Source organism: Falco peregrinus, chromosome 3 (genome assembly GCF_023634155.1).
Source record: "Falco peregrinus isolate bFalPer1 chromosome 3, bFalPer1.pri, whole genome shotgun sequence".
Classification (NCBI taxonomy): Eukaryota; Metazoa; Chordata; class Aves; order Falconiformes; family Falconidae; genus Falco; species Falco peregrinus.
Genome location: NC_073723.1, coordinates 35110562 through 35125712, shown reverse-complemented (window position 1 = coordinate 35125712; position 15151 = coordinate 35110562). Strand labels below are relative to the sequence as shown.

Sequence of the window (15151 nt, the reverse complement as noted above, 5' to 3'; positions counted from 1 at the left end):
TTAATAGATTATGGCATTAAAACCCTATGATTTGAGGAGAAGATTATATGTTATATTCAGAGGAGAAGAAGGATTGGATTATGGTGGCTTGGCAAGGTAAAAGAAAATTTGTTTAGAAGAGTTTTAATTTTTAACAGCACACTAACCTTGGTTTCTAATGTAATTCTGTTGGCAAAGAAAGTGCTTGCTTTTGCAGTCTGACCCTGGTTACCTTTTTAGCTCGCCTTAATGTATTAAGGAGGTGGAACTGGCAGCACTGCCTATTGTTATGGGTTATACCTTTGCCCTGGTAAAACTGTGGCCTCAGTTGTTCAGTTTTTTTGCAAAGAGTGATGTCTAAATAGGTAAATTTTTATGCCAGTTAATTGTTGTAGACTGAGTTATTTCAGAAAGTTCCTCTTTCCTGGCAGTGGGTACTGTGGAAAAATAAAGTGTTTTGCTTATTTAGAAAAAAAACAAGTGAACACCAGATTGGGGCTGATATGAACAGAAAGGACATAAAGGAGAGGAGATTAGTACAGGCATGAAGTAACAGCAGATGAACAGATGATGTAGGCTGTGGAGGAATGCGAAACAGCTAGACTACAATTTTTTTTCTGGAATCTGAAGTGGAACTTGGAGGGAAAATCTGATAACAGGAATGCTGTAGACAAAGTGTGTTTCATCTGTTGACTGTATAGGAGACAACCAGTGACTACTGCTGCCAGTTAATTGATTGATGAAAATTTTGGTACTAGTGCAGACCCAGGGAATTAGAAAGTAGTCATAGGTGACAGAATTTTTCTTGTTTAGTTGTTTTTTGATGTAAAAGTGTTCTGTTTTGATTTTTTTCTGGGTTTATGTAGCTTACTGTGTTAAAATGAAGTTCAGTGAAAATCAGTAGTATTCATAAGTAAGGAAGCTTGCCTGCCTTGAAAGGTTGAGCTTTGGATATGAGAGTGGTTATGCTTCTGCATTACAGTATCTGACAGGCTTTTGGAGGGTGACTGCAGGGAGGAATCCAGTTTTTGCTTTGCATGGGTTTTGTTTGGTTGGTGTCATTATCGTGATGGCCCTAGGCATAGGATGGGAACCAGGAGAGTTCAAGTAACCTGTTGGAGAAAAACAAAGTGTTCTGAAGAAGTGACGTCAGAATAATTTAACTGAAGAGTGTTATTTACAGAAAGTAGCAGAATAAATATATAAGTAACATATGTAAGTAATATATAAATAACAATAATAGTTTTAGGAATCTGCCTTGCTGTATGTGAAACTGAGAAGCAGCAAGGATCTTGTAACCTGAGCTGCTCTTAAGTGACACTGAGTAAATATTCATGTACTGACTTGCTAATTTAATACTGCATTAATACAAATATAGAAAACTGATGCACCTGATTTGTCACCTGTCTCTCAGCAGGCTAAACTCAATGTTCCCTCCAGATTTTTACCTTGTGTTTAGCAGGACCAATCTGACACTGTCCTGTGGCTAGTTCTAGCTGTTGACATGAAAAATATATTGCTTCTGCAAACTTATTGTTGGTGACTGATTTCTTTGATTCCTCCTGTTGTCCGGCTTTGGTCTAATTTAAATGCCTATTAAATTTGGTGCTTCTATGCAGAGTTAATGTAATTGTCTCAGTATAAAACTTGCATAGAATTCTGTACAACATTCTCGTGCTTATTAAAAGATACACAAACCCCATTAGGGTTATTGTATTCTGGCTGCCTGTGTCTGTTTACTCTTTCTACTTTGCCTTCGGGTTGGAAGCATATTGTAGCAAATCTTGATCCATGAACTGAGTTTCGTAGAGCTGTTAGGAGAAACAGGCCAGCAAACCTCTAATTTCTATTTCCTCATCCCAGGTAAATATAGGGGTAGACGAGATGCCTCTTAAGTGTGACAGCTGAAAGGCAGGCAGGAAGAAATTAATCCCCTACAGTTATTTTAGGGTGGCCTTTTAGTGTCTTTTGCAGCTTTTCCCTAAGCCTCGTTGTTCAGTTCCAAGCATTTGGGGTCTGAAACAAGTATATAAGACTGCTTCTGAAGTCTCTGATTATATGCAAATATTATAAAGCAACAAATATTCTAAAACCCAGCTATCCTAACACTGAAATACCAGATTCTGTCATTTCAGGTAAGCTGGGTTGGGACCTGTGAAAGTGGTGAATAACATGTATTAGTTAAACCTCATCAAAAATATATTTTCACATTGTTGTGTCCTGTGGGCTTAACTGATGCATGGCGATTTGTTAAACCATAGTAACTCAGCGTGTGTTCTGCTGTCACATTGGGAAAGCAAATAAGGTGTGCTGTGGTTCAGGGGTTTTTGTTGTGTTTTGTTTTACCTAGGTTGTTTATAATAAGCACTGCCCACGGAATAATCTGTAATTTATTTTTTTTTTAATAAAGATTTGAGTTGCAGTAAAGCAGGCATGAGGAGGATAAATACTCTGTACTAGTTGAGGCCAGTACTCTGTAGGCAAAAATGATCCTAATATGCAGCTAAAACCTGTGCTGTGAGGGTGTGTTCAAGGTGAGAATCTTAACAATCATTTATAAACTTTGGAAACCATGACTTTCTAACATTATCACTTTTTATAATGAAAATTTCTATATTTAAGGAGTATTTAATGCCATATATTATTCTGTGATACACTGTTTATATTATTTTCCCTAAGTTTGCATATATTTTGACCATTTTGCTAGTTACCTAAGGGGAATGGTGATAAACATCTGTATTTGATGGTTTTTATGTGTATACATGTTTTTTTTTCCTTAGAGAATGGTTTTTCTTGCTTTCCCATGAAGTACTGAACCCTATGTACTGCCTATTTGAATATGCTGGCAAGAGCAACTATTGCCTGCAGATAAATCCAGCATCAACAATCAATCCTGACCATCTTTCATATTTCTGTTTCATTGGGCGCTTTATTGCCATGGTAGGTTAGATTTTTAAGGTTTTATTATTTGCTGTAGCTATACATTTATTCCAAACAGTATTTGTTTTTACAGTTATTAAAGGTTATATTAATCTCTTAGAAATGGAAGATTAAGGCATGTAAGGTTATTGAGCCAAAATATTCCCTGAGAGTTAAGTCTCTTACTCAAGTTTCGTGCGATAGTGATGAAAGTTAATATGACATTCAATATAATACTTTATCAATTGGATGTGTGTACTTCATGCAAACCACTGTTTGACTGAGTGTCCGAATACTGATGCTCTGAAAAATGCGACTAGTATTTTCCAAAAAAGGCTCCTTGGTTAGACTTGGTATACCTTACTGTATTTGAAAAAATGACTTAGAAATGTTTTGTGGAGTACACTGAGCCTTAATTTATACCTATGTACTTGGATACAAAGGTCCGATACTGAGGAGAGCAGAAGCTGGCAGGGAGCTGATTCTCTGCCATCAGGTTTCTCTTAAACTAAAAGCTGATGAGGCATGTATCATTTCTTCTTCTGGTATCACTGAGTCAGTTTTCTACAGTGGACTCCTGCTCTGTCACATTTCTTTCCTTCCATGTAGTGATACAGTCATCTTTCTACATAATCATCATGCTGTCTGCAGGTAGCCCTCAGCAACATCCCTGGAAATGCTGAACAGCAAAACCAAAAAGAGTAGATAAAAGTGCATTTCAGGTTGAAGAGACTGTTGTCTTCTCCTGTTGTTAAGGCTTTTTATATGAAATCAGAATAAATACAAGCTAAGCATAACGTAAATGGGAAAATACTTTCAGACTTAAAATAAGTTAGGTTTTGGGTTTTTCTTAGTTTTGCTTTTCTTATAGATGCTTTTTGAGAAAAAAATGTTCAGCTTTGATAACCTCTCAAATTTCGAGGATTTTATGGCCAAGTTGCCTGTTTCTGTGGTGTCATAAAAATGTATTTTGTTGGGTTAACACTTTCAATAGGCCACCAACTCATTTCTGTTAGAACCCTCAGCAAGCTATAACACCATTTAGTGGGAAGACATGATAAAGCTAGTTAGGTGCTAGAGCCAAATTCTGTTTCTTTTAGTCAGTGATTTTTGATCTTGCACGTAAGATAAATCCATAACTGAAATGTTAACTTTAGGAAAACTACTTCATATAAGTACAGATCATAGACAAGAACTTAATTAAATTATTTAGTCTAATAAAAAGAGAGACGCTTCTTTCCTGAAGTATCTTTGTATTCTTATTTTAAATTCTTTAAGGGTGGGGGGAGAGAGAGACCTGTGTAATGGTGCCTGATGCAGTCAGTTGTAAGGTTTGAGTATATTCATGGTTTATAATGGATGGTACTTCCTGCAGTACTTCCTAGGATACCCTCTAGTGGCTTAAAATAGCTCAGGTAATAATGTAAGTGGGAATAATTCTAAGGAGTCTAGATAGGCTTTTGAAGTACAGTTGTAGTTTCTGGCCTTCTCACAGTTCTAAAACAGTTGTGACTTAGGGTTTTAAGTACTGACATAAACCACAGATATGTTTGACTGAAATGGGGTTAAACATAAAGGATATACATCTTACTTTGTAACAAAAAGCTTTTAAATGAGGTTGACTGAGACAACTTTTATATTTTGCTGTAAGATTATCATAGACATTAAATGAGGTGATTATTTTTGCAAAAAAAAGCAGGAAATTGTATGGCTGGATGCTGCACTTGACAATTTTTCTGTTTCTATCAGCTCACTCTCCTGTGAGAGGTACAGACTAGTTTAAAAATAAATTCGCAGATAAATAAATAAATAAAATTCTTCCGAGAGAATCTTTTTAAGCTCTCCTAAAGCAGAAGAATATGCATGCTAGAGTAAGCCTTAGGGGGAAGATTAGAAGGTGGGGAAAATAGGCTGGGCCTTGCATTTTTCTAGAGGAAATGGGCCATTACACTGATTCTTCTGCTTGTAGAATTTCAGCTCTAAGGAAGGACAAGAATGCATGCCATACTTGGCCTATGTTTAGCATTATTTTTTAAAGAGCTATTTAAGTGAAGAAAGTGTACTTGATGAGGAAAAAACCCTGTTTTCTCTGTTTTCTTTGTTGCAGCTGTGCTCTGTTAGCTCTCAGATGCACTGAGTCAGTATAGAGGTTAACACTGTGTTTGCGTGTAACGCAGTGCTTCAGTACTAGAAATCAGTTTATGCCATTTGTACTTGTATGGTGAGACAAGTATGACCATGTTTTGGTGTTTTTTAGATTCCATTTTTGTAGCAGAAGAGAGAATCTCATTTCTCAGTTCTATTACTCACTTTTTTATTGATCCCCGAAGCTCTTTCTGAAGCAGTCTGTGATTGCATTATTAAACTGTATTTTACAAGCTACAAGCATTAGTAGTAGCATAGGAAAGGAGATTTTGCAGGATGGATAGACGTAGTATAAAATGGCAGTAGTACTCAAGTAGGGTCAGATATTATGATCAAATAGGATCAGATAACACTTGGCATATATACCTATCCACATAATAAAGAGGAAACTTAGTAATTTTCTCATTTCGTAGACTTCATCCTTTTATAAGTTTTTTTTTTAATCAAAAGCATTTCTAAATTGTAATGATAACATGGATAAATTTTGTCAATTAATTTTTTTTCTTTCCCATTTAATGTAGTGTTTTGTTTTTTTTTTTAAAATACCAAGCTGCTACTGCTACTTGGTGCTTTTTACTGTTTGAAGGAGAAAGAAAAAAAAAAAAAAAGTCCAGAAATACTCCAGTAGTTCTGTCGTTCAGTGAAAGCTAATCAGATGTTTTTTCTGTTCAACAGGCATTGTTTCATGGGAAATTTATTGACACTGGTTTTTCTTTGCCTTTCTACAAACGAATGCTGAGCAAAAAACTTACTATTAAGGACCTGGAATCTATTGATACTGAATTTTACAACTCCCTAATTTGGATAAGGTTTGTAGATTATTTTTTTGGTGTGTAATGTGTTACAGATTTTTTTTGTTTATATAGAAATCATTGCAATTTTTTTTTCTTTTCATTCAGGGATAATAACATTGAAGAGTGTAACTTGGAAATGTACTTTTGTGTGGATATGGAGCTCTTAGGAAAAGTAACCTCACATGAGCTGAAATCAGGAGGTTCAAATATCTTGGTAACTGAGGAGAACAAGGAAGAATATATTGGGTAGGAAGGTGTAGATGCTGGAAAAAAAAAGTGTTCTATATTTCTTCTGTTGCTCTTGTCTTTTTTTTGACTCAGTTATGTTTGCTCTTCCCCCCTGCCCCTTACTATGTAATTCTTGGGCCTGTTATTGAAATGGTATCTAGATATGTTTTGTTATCTTGGTATACCTGATCTCTTTGTATGTTTTGATCTCTGCTGTTGCCTTTTTTCTTCTCTCCCCCCCCCCCCCCCCCCAAAAAAAAAAAAAAAAAACCCACAACAAAAACAAAACAAAACCAACCAACCAACCAAAATGAGACCATGAAGACAGAAGGTTACCTGTTTTGTTATTACTTGTACAGGTGAAACTGAAAATGAGCAAACCTATTTTTAGTAACTTCAGGTAACAAATTCAAGTAGAGGGAAGACATATATTTGACAGAGGATTTCAGAAGTTTTCAGAACTTTTCTGTCACTTATGAAAGGTGAAATTCAGAATGGTGTATAGTGTGGTGTCACTTAAACTGTTTTTTCTCTTTGTTCTGTTATGTTGCTCTTTCCCGCTTCTTTCCTAATCTTATCACTTCCTTTCTTTTTCTGAACCTGTATTTCTGATTGGTCTATTCAGAGTGATCTCAAAAGCAGATGTTCACAGATCCTTTTCTGTGATACAGCGTATCCAGTGGTGTACATAAAATTTCCACTTGCATTAGCAGTGTTTCGTTTCTCAGTGAGATAGTTTCTATAGTATGTATATATATACTTATTGTGTATGTATTTCTTTATTATTCTTATTCTTACTCAGAAATGACTTGCCCATTTTAGTTGAAACTTAAAAAACATTACCTCTTTCTCCAAATCTCAGCACAAACCCGAAGCTCAGAACAGAAAATTACTACTCTTTGTTAAAGCTGGAAGTAGTCTTATGCTGGAAGTATTGGGCAACCATAGTAATAGGTATTATAAGCAACAGTATTTCTTACTAATGTCTGCCTACATGGTGTTTTTTGCTCAAGAACAGAGTATTTTAAGACCAGTGAAAATTTTCTTTTCTACCATTGAAACACTAGGATTATGCACTTTTTAAGCTAAAGCAAATTTTCCATAACAAAATCATAATACCCAAGTAGCATTATTTTCATGAAAAGGCTGCTGAATTTTGATTAGTGAAAGGTTAAGAATATTTTTTTTAAAAAAAAACTGGAATGGTAATTAAGCACATCTTGCTACTTTTACTGTTGTCTGAGTTTGGAGATTTGTGATAATATTGGTATGGTAGGTCCCTTAGAGTCTGTGGAATCATGCGATGCAATAAAGTAAAATTGGAGGGAGTGTTACCTCATGGAAACACATATGTAATCATACATGTTTGAACTTCTTCAAGTTGAAAGCTAATTGATGTTTAATTTATGTTTGTTTTTTTCCATCCCAGGCTAATGGCTGAGTGGCGATTTTCTCGAGGAGTTAGAGAACAAACCAAAGCTTTCCTTGATGGTTTTAATGAAGTTGTTCCTCTACAGTGGCTGCACTATTTTGATGAAAAAGAGCTGGAGGTGAGGTTTTCTGTTCAACATTTTTACCTTTTGCAAAGGTAATACATATGAAATAATTAAATGGATAGGTCAGCTTGAATCTCTCATCTGTGGCATGCTGCATTTGATGGCTTCTGAAACACGGGGGAATTTAATAGGAGCAGTGTAAGTACATCATGGTGAAAAGCTAGTATCCATTGAGTCAGTGTTTTGTGCTGTTCAGCAGTTGGGAATTTTAGATTCCACCCTGAGTATTAAAATGTGTTTTGCAGGTTTCTATGAAAGGATCAGAATATGAGGTCACAGATGGATCTATTGGTCATAGAAAACTTTTCTCTCTGTGGTACATGGGTAGAATTAACTTGTAACAAATGGCACAGAAGTTGATTCTGGTGTGTACGGTGATCGCTTAGTTTCACATACACAGTCTAGGATAGGTTCTAGGGTTATTACACTTAACAGAAAGTTGGAGGAACCAGCACTGTTTGAAACTGAATATTGCAGATCCTTAATATGTAACCCAAGGGTTGCCAACAGGAAACGCTTGCGTGCATCGTGTTTACTTAACAATCAGGCTGACCTCTGATCACTGTTGGGGTTGTGGTTTGGAGCAGGAACAAAAGGTTCTCTAATACTGTGCTTATTTCCGTGCAACGTGCCAGGGTTCCCTATATATAATGAGCAGCATTTGAAAGATTCTTAAGTTAAATGGGAGTTTTTACTGAGAAAGGACTTTGATCTATCTTATTTAGTGTTCAGTTTTCTAGGAGGCTTTGCCTTTAGCACTTTAAGCTTTCACTGCTTCTTGTAATGAATGCGACTTACACTTTGCAGTGTTTTATCTTTACTAGTAGTAGCAGTAGCAGCAATATAATCATCCTCATCTTGGAATATGAGGCAAAGTTTTAATGGGAAAGGTAATATCCTCTTTAATGTAAATTTTCCTTTTATGGAAAAGGTAATGTCTTTTATTGTTGACTTAGTAGTCCGAAGAAACCAAGTTTCTGACATGCAGGCTCTCTGACCACTTAAATATATAAACAATATTGAAGGAGTTTTGTAAACTTAGGATAAAGAAAAATCTAACTGAGGACTAAAATGAAAAAAATTACCAGTCCTTTTCTGGGGAGCAAGAACTTCCATTTTTGTTAGCATGTCTCATATGAGATACAAAATTAACTCTTAATTTATGTGTGTAGGCATGCGTATTGTCAAGTAATCACTCTCTTTTCTAGGTTATGCTCTGTGGTATGCAAGAAGTTGATTTAGCAGACTGGCAGAGGAACACTGTTTATCGTCATTATACAAGGAATAGCAAGCAGATCATATGGTTCTGGCAGGTATGTTGAACAGTAAAATTGAAGATGAATTTAGATTTTGTTTCATTTTGTCAAATGACACATGGCGTGGAGGGATGCCATCTGAATGAAGGTTCTCGCTGCTTCCTCTTTCTCTTTCCAGAGACGGAAGGGAGTTTTACTGGTTCTTAGGGAGCATACTTGTGGGTGGGAAATGGCAGATAGACACCCACAATTACATTTGGATGGCTGGGTCATGAATACTTTTTCTGTATATGTTCAAGTGTTCTCAGCAGTGATCTACCTTCTACATGTTCTTATATATAGTACACCTGTACATCTGAAATGCCACATATTATTTATGATTACTGTCATATTAACGGTGCCAGTCTAGGACTGACCCGTTATAACTCACATTTTGATGAAACTGGGTAAGAATTACTTTCAGGAAAAAACCCTCCAAAAATAGTATACAGGCTTCCAGTTTCTATGCATATCCCTGAAGAGAATTCACAGCTAGGCAGTTCCTGTCTTGTCATAAATCGCCATTTAGAGATGCCTTTGACAAAGTTCCTATAAGAAAATGATGCAAATCAGTTATTTCCTAGCTTATTTATATCACCAGAATAATGTAAGAGCTGATGATACGATCTCTTTTTAAAAAACTTGGTACCGCAAGAATCTTAACCAGGAGGTCAAGTAACTTGGATACGGTGTCAACATTTCCAAAATGAAAATACTCACTTTGTTGTCTAGGTTTTTCTGAGTCAAAATTCTAGTTGTATCAGTGCTTCCTCTCTTACTGAGATGTTCTCAGTCTCCCCTCTTTTCTTCCCCTTCCCTTTCCCAGTGACTTTCTTTACAAAGCGATGCAGCTGTTAATGGATGGTGTTTTCTCTCACTGAGACTGCCACACGGAGGGAATAAATACTTCAGCCTTGAAATACCCAGAGCCTGTGGCTAGGCTATTGCTGTGTTTAATCAAAATGGCAATAGTCTTCATGAAAAGCATTGGCATGATTTGTATTTTAGTGTAGAATAAAATAGATAAAAATTCTTCTTATTTGCTGTTCCCAGCCTTCACATTGTAATGGTCAACTGCATATATTCTGAATTCACTGTCTTCTCTGTCCGCCCAGTTTCGCTGAAATCAAGAACGGTAAACTGTTCTCAAGGTGGCATCTTTTTAAACAGAAATACAACTTCTCAACAGTCTCATGGGGTTTTTTTTCTCCAGCTGTGTTAAAGAATTTTATTAAGTAATTTGAATTTCTGTGCTTAGTTTGTAAAAGAAACAGACAACGAGGTTCGCATGCGACTTCTGCAGTTTGTCACTGGCACTTGCAGATTACCACTGGGTGGATTTGCTGAACTTATGGGTAAGTAAAAGGTCACGAAACCTTTTACACTGTAACTATTCCATTTGCAAGTGAACCATGCTGCAAGTGTACAGATAGCAGGAACTTCATGTACATCAGCTTGGATCTCGAAGGGCTTTTTATATAAGAAATTCCATGAATACATTCATAAATTATTAGGAAATTAGCTTATTTCTATGAGAAGATATTCACGTAACATTGAGTAGCACCTAATGAGCTCTGTCTGCTGTATCTGAGTTGTGTCTTACGTCATACATATATCACGTGTGCTAATTAAAAGGAACAAACTACAGGTTTTTTAATCTTCTTTTCTAGGAAGTAATGGTCCTCAGAAATTCTGCATTGAAAAAGTTGGTAAGGAAACCTGGTTACCAAGAAGTCATACTTGGTGAGTTGTTACGTGTGAACTTTCTGTACCTTTAGTGGTTCTCTCTTCAGGTCTTGCATTGACTAAATCGAATGAAAACTAATTTGAATCAGTTCTCTATCTCCATCTTCAGCGTCTTTGATGGCTCTGACATGTCAGTACCGAAACCTTTTCTTGTTACCCTGTTCTTAAATTTTGCTACTGCACTGTACACAGTTTGTCAGTATCAGATCTATCAAAAGTATGGCATCGTCCTTCGTGCATAGACCTGAGAGGTGTTTCCCTAATTCTTTATGCTAGAGAATATTAAATGACTGAACGAAAGTAATTTTGGTATTAGGTGTGTACGGTTATTGGATCCACTTATACAGCAACAAGATAAATGTATAGTTATGAGAAAAAGTAGTGTGAAAGAAATCACAGCAAACATTCAAAACAAGGATGCTTAGCCAAGAATGCAGATACTTTCTCCTGCCAGGCTTCACACTGCTCCTGGCTTGGCATTCCTATGCCAAAGTGGTGCAACAGGTACACAGCTCCGTTTCCTGTGTACACTGTGCAAAATGGAGACCCCTTCCTTTGGCAACACTGTGATGAACATTCATCATGCTTTTAAACCGCTTCAGGGAATCCTCCATTTTACCACTTTCTCCAGCGGTGCTCTTCTCAAGTGATGATAGCAAGAGTTAAACATCCCTCTTTGTCTAAGGTAACTTTGGGGAAGACACAGAGTGAAACAGAATTTTAGCTGAAGCCTTTTAGAGTGGGTTTAGAGGGGGGGGGGGGGGGGGGGGGGAACCCCAACCTATATCCAGACATGCATAGGAAGGTGAAAAATTCAGCTTTTTCATGCTCTTGCTGGAATCTGGAGATACGGCAAACTAGGATGATACTAAACTTCATAATGAGCATTTCCTTTTCTGAGTATTGTATTTTGGGCTGTCTTTATTCTTCAAAGGTTCTGGGGTTTTATCCAATATGGGAACAGTTTCTTAAAGTATACCTCTCAAACTTTGTTTTTACTGCTTCTAGAAGTGTCAAGGTAGGGAGACTGAACGATTGCTATTTTGTTTGTAATTCTTAGATCAGAACATTTTTAACTCCTGCTGCAGCAGTCAAGTTCTGTAGTGTTCTACATAGGATTTAGATAAACTTAACAAAAATTTTGGTTTTTTTCTGCTCAGTTTTAATCGCTTGGATTTGCCACCATATAAAAGCTATGAACAACTGAAAGAGAAGCTGCTCTTTGCCATTGAAGAAACAGAAGGATTTGGTCAAGAGTAGAAGTGGCTTCTAGTCAAAAAGGAGATCTTGCATAATAAAAGGCCCAGACAACTAAAATTGCACACTTAATTGTATATAAGCTTTTTGTTCTGTACAGTGATCTTTCTGGAACTCTAAAAGTATAATTGTTCGCCGTTCTTCCACAAAGATATGCAAAACAGTTCAGCCTTTTCTACTTTTATTTATTGCCCTTCCAAAAGACCAGAAAAAACCCCTCATAAATTTTGAAAACAGACAAGAGACTTATTTAAAATATATATAAAAATATAAATATATATACTAATAGGCTCTAGTTTTATAGAGCTTTAAGTGTATGAAAAGTTGCAGCCATTTAAAAGGGCCTGGATTTGCTTTATCTTGGCTTTATTATTCAGAAAAAATGTTTAAACTGCTCTGTGTTCTCTCTTAAGAAACATCTCCAAGTTTGTTTTATTGCATGGCTGTTCTAAAAGGTGTTAAAGGCTTAGGCCAAACGTATCCTAAATATGTAGAAAGATGCTGCTGGTATTTGAGATGACAGAATATGTTGTTCTGTCAGTTTAATTTTTTTAAATACGTAAATAGCTGATATATCCCTCTCTACTGATGTAGCCAAGGTCATGAATAAAGCCTTTACTACTTGCACAAGAGTCATGTATAATAAGATGAATGTGATTTAATGTTGAAAGGAATTGGTGCCACTGTTCTGACTTATTGTAGGAGCTGAACAGAATATTTCAATTCATTTGAGCAGCATTGAAATTTGTTTACATATTACCTTGGGTTATTACCACGAGGATGTTAGGTAATCTTCAAAGAAAAAATAATAAAAGAGAAAATATTACACATTCTTTCCTTGGTCTGGTGTCTTACAGGTTTCTTTTTCTTTTGTTGTTTTTTGTTTCCCTTTTCAATCTGTGATGTCCTTTTTACAACTTTGTAGAGCATATTAATGTGAACTGAGCTGTAAGGGTATACAAAAGGTAATGTGAACTCTGCTGCTTTCTGTGTTCATGTTCAGTTTCAGTTATTGGATCTAGTAAACCCAAATAACATGAAAGTTACATAAGCTTTGCACAGATCAAAATATTCTGAAGTATTAAGTAACTCTCATTTCTCTTCAGTTCTTACAGAAATTCAAATGTACCTGAATTACATATGTCTAAAGCCTGTCATTCTTTTACGTAGGTCAAGTTTTTCCTAAGTGCACAATAATATAAAGCCTTTTTAAAATTAGTTTTACTGGCATTGAGGGCATTTGCTGAACTGCAAAGATGTGTTTTACAAAAAACAATTAAAATTTAACACCTTATTCATGTCAATTGTATTAAATGCTACTTTTAGCAAACCGTGCTTCCTTATTATACAGTAAAACCATGTTTAAAATCATTTGTATTATGCTTTAAATATTAACTGTAAATTGCATTACATTTAACTTATACAGAATTTTGTACACACATGAAAATGATTTCTTAGAATATGATTAAAACCACTTCTGTTAACATATCATATTGCACTGTTAAGAAGTGTACGTGCTGAAAAAATAGCTGTAACTGTTAATGTATCTTTCCAATACAGCAACTGAATTCTGCCAAAGTTTTATTTTTCTACATGTTGGAATCTCTTGAGGCTTTGTATTCAATATGCACAGCTTACTGTGGCGCTCTTACCCTGTACATAGCTTTGGGAACACTGGCAGTGCGACAGGCCCAACAGACTGCTATCTTACGTGAGCTTTCTGCAAGTTTCACAAATTTTCACCACTTTGAGGGTTTTTCATACTACACAAAATATCTTTGCAAAACTATTTTCATAAATACAGCATTAAATTAATTTCAAGTGCAAATCCACTTAAAATTATAACTTTTGCTGGTTAAAAGGGAGGAAGCTTTAAAAAAACCCAACCAACCAAATGTCAAAGGCTGGGCAACAGAAGGTGTGCGGCTTGCCTGGAAGACAGTTAAGAGGGCTAAATGTCACAGAGTTGAACTTCATGACTTTGCACTAATGAATGACTTGGTGACCCACTACCAACTGCTGAATTTTGTGAATCTGTGAGTAAGTGAAGAAATAATAATAAAAAAAGACAGCACATCACAAGAATGTAGTTGCTTTATTGTTTTGACAATTTCAGCTGTCTCAACTTCAATAACTGTGCTTTTTTTCCTCTGGGTAGGGGTTAGTAAGCAAGGAAAAAACAAAACTTAGTGGCCTTATGTACATGATCTGTTAACTGGCTTCAAAGGACTGACTGAAAGCGTGGCTTGTAAGAGAAAAAAAACCAAACACAAACCCCACAACAATTTATATACTTGTGTGTGTACAGTTAACTTAAGACTTTCTGGGAAATTCACTGATGCTGCATTGTGACTTTTTCTTTTCCCATTTGCATTCCCCATAATTGACCTGTACTTGGGGGGGGGGGGGGGGGGGGGGGGAGGGGGGAGGGAGGAAGACAGCAAAGACAGCAAAGGCTGAGATCAAACAAGGGAACCAGTGAGGTAGCACTACTTGAAGGAGCTGTTGTGTAGTTTATAGGTTCTGTTTGTTCCTTTCTTCCTGCAAGCAACTCAGGTGCTCTTTAAACACTCAACAATTCTGACTTGCAATCTGGATAGCCTTCCATTTTCTGCAGCAGCAAAGGCACAGAAGGTGCTTCTGCCACAAAGCAGTTTTGTGTGTATGGCAGATGTGTTTGTAGTGTACAAATGCCAAAACTTTGAAGAATTTCTGAAACATTACATGTCATCCACCCTGGGACTCTGACATCCCAAAGACTTTATTTTGATGCTCTACCAATAGAAAAGTAAGAATTACTGTACCATAGCAGAGAATACCATCTTTTAACTAGTTTTGGGATCTGAGACTAGAATTAAAGCTCTAGATTCTCAGCTGTGGATTTTTACTACTGACTTGGCACAAGTTTGATTGGTTAGTCTGAACAATTTATGCCCTTCTCAGTCTTACAGATTGCAGTATCCTTTTCTATTCAAGCAAACACTAGGTATTTATAGCTGATTTGTTTTAGATCATTTAACTTTCTACTGGCAAGACCACATGTATTTGATTGCCTACCATTTTTGGTTTTTAGTCCTCCTTTTCTATTGCTTAGTCAGACTATATTGTTTGAAAAGTCTAAATATTTTCAATGCTGGATGTTTACCTTAAGTTAATTTCTTTTTCTGGTGGAAGCTCCTGCTAAAATAGTAGCAAGAACAAGAAGAAAGTTTCACTTTATCGCTTTGATCAG

At 36.2% G+C, this 15151-nt stretch overlaps 1 protein-coding gene across 3 annotated transcripts in view; it reads left to right on the top strand.

The window, feature by feature from the left end:
- Positions 1-12752, top strand: part of WWP1 (WW domain containing E3 ubiquitin protein ligase 1) — a 62783-nt gene extending 50031 nt beyond the window's left edge. For all 3 annotated transcript variants that reach the window (XM_055798420.1, XM_055798422.1, XM_027780504.2), the window contains 9 exons: positions 8-96; positions 2760-2919; positions 5719-5852; positions 5943-6083; positions 7495-7615; positions 8830-8934; positions 10175-10271; positions 10587-10659; positions 11823-12752. In XM_055798420.1, the coding sequence (XP_055654395.1) occupies positions 8-96; positions 2760-2919; positions 5719-5852; positions 5943-6083; positions 7495-7615; positions 8830-8934; positions 10175-10271; positions 10587-10659; positions 11823-11922 (1020 nt within the window). In that variant the 3' untranslated portion in view covers positions 11923-12752. The remainder of the gene's footprint in view (positions 1-7; positions 97-2759; positions 2920-5718; positions 5853-5942; positions 6084-7494; positions 7616-8829; positions 8935-10174; positions 10272-10586; positions 10660-11822) is intronic.
- Positions 12753-15151: the final 2399 nt, after the last annotated feature.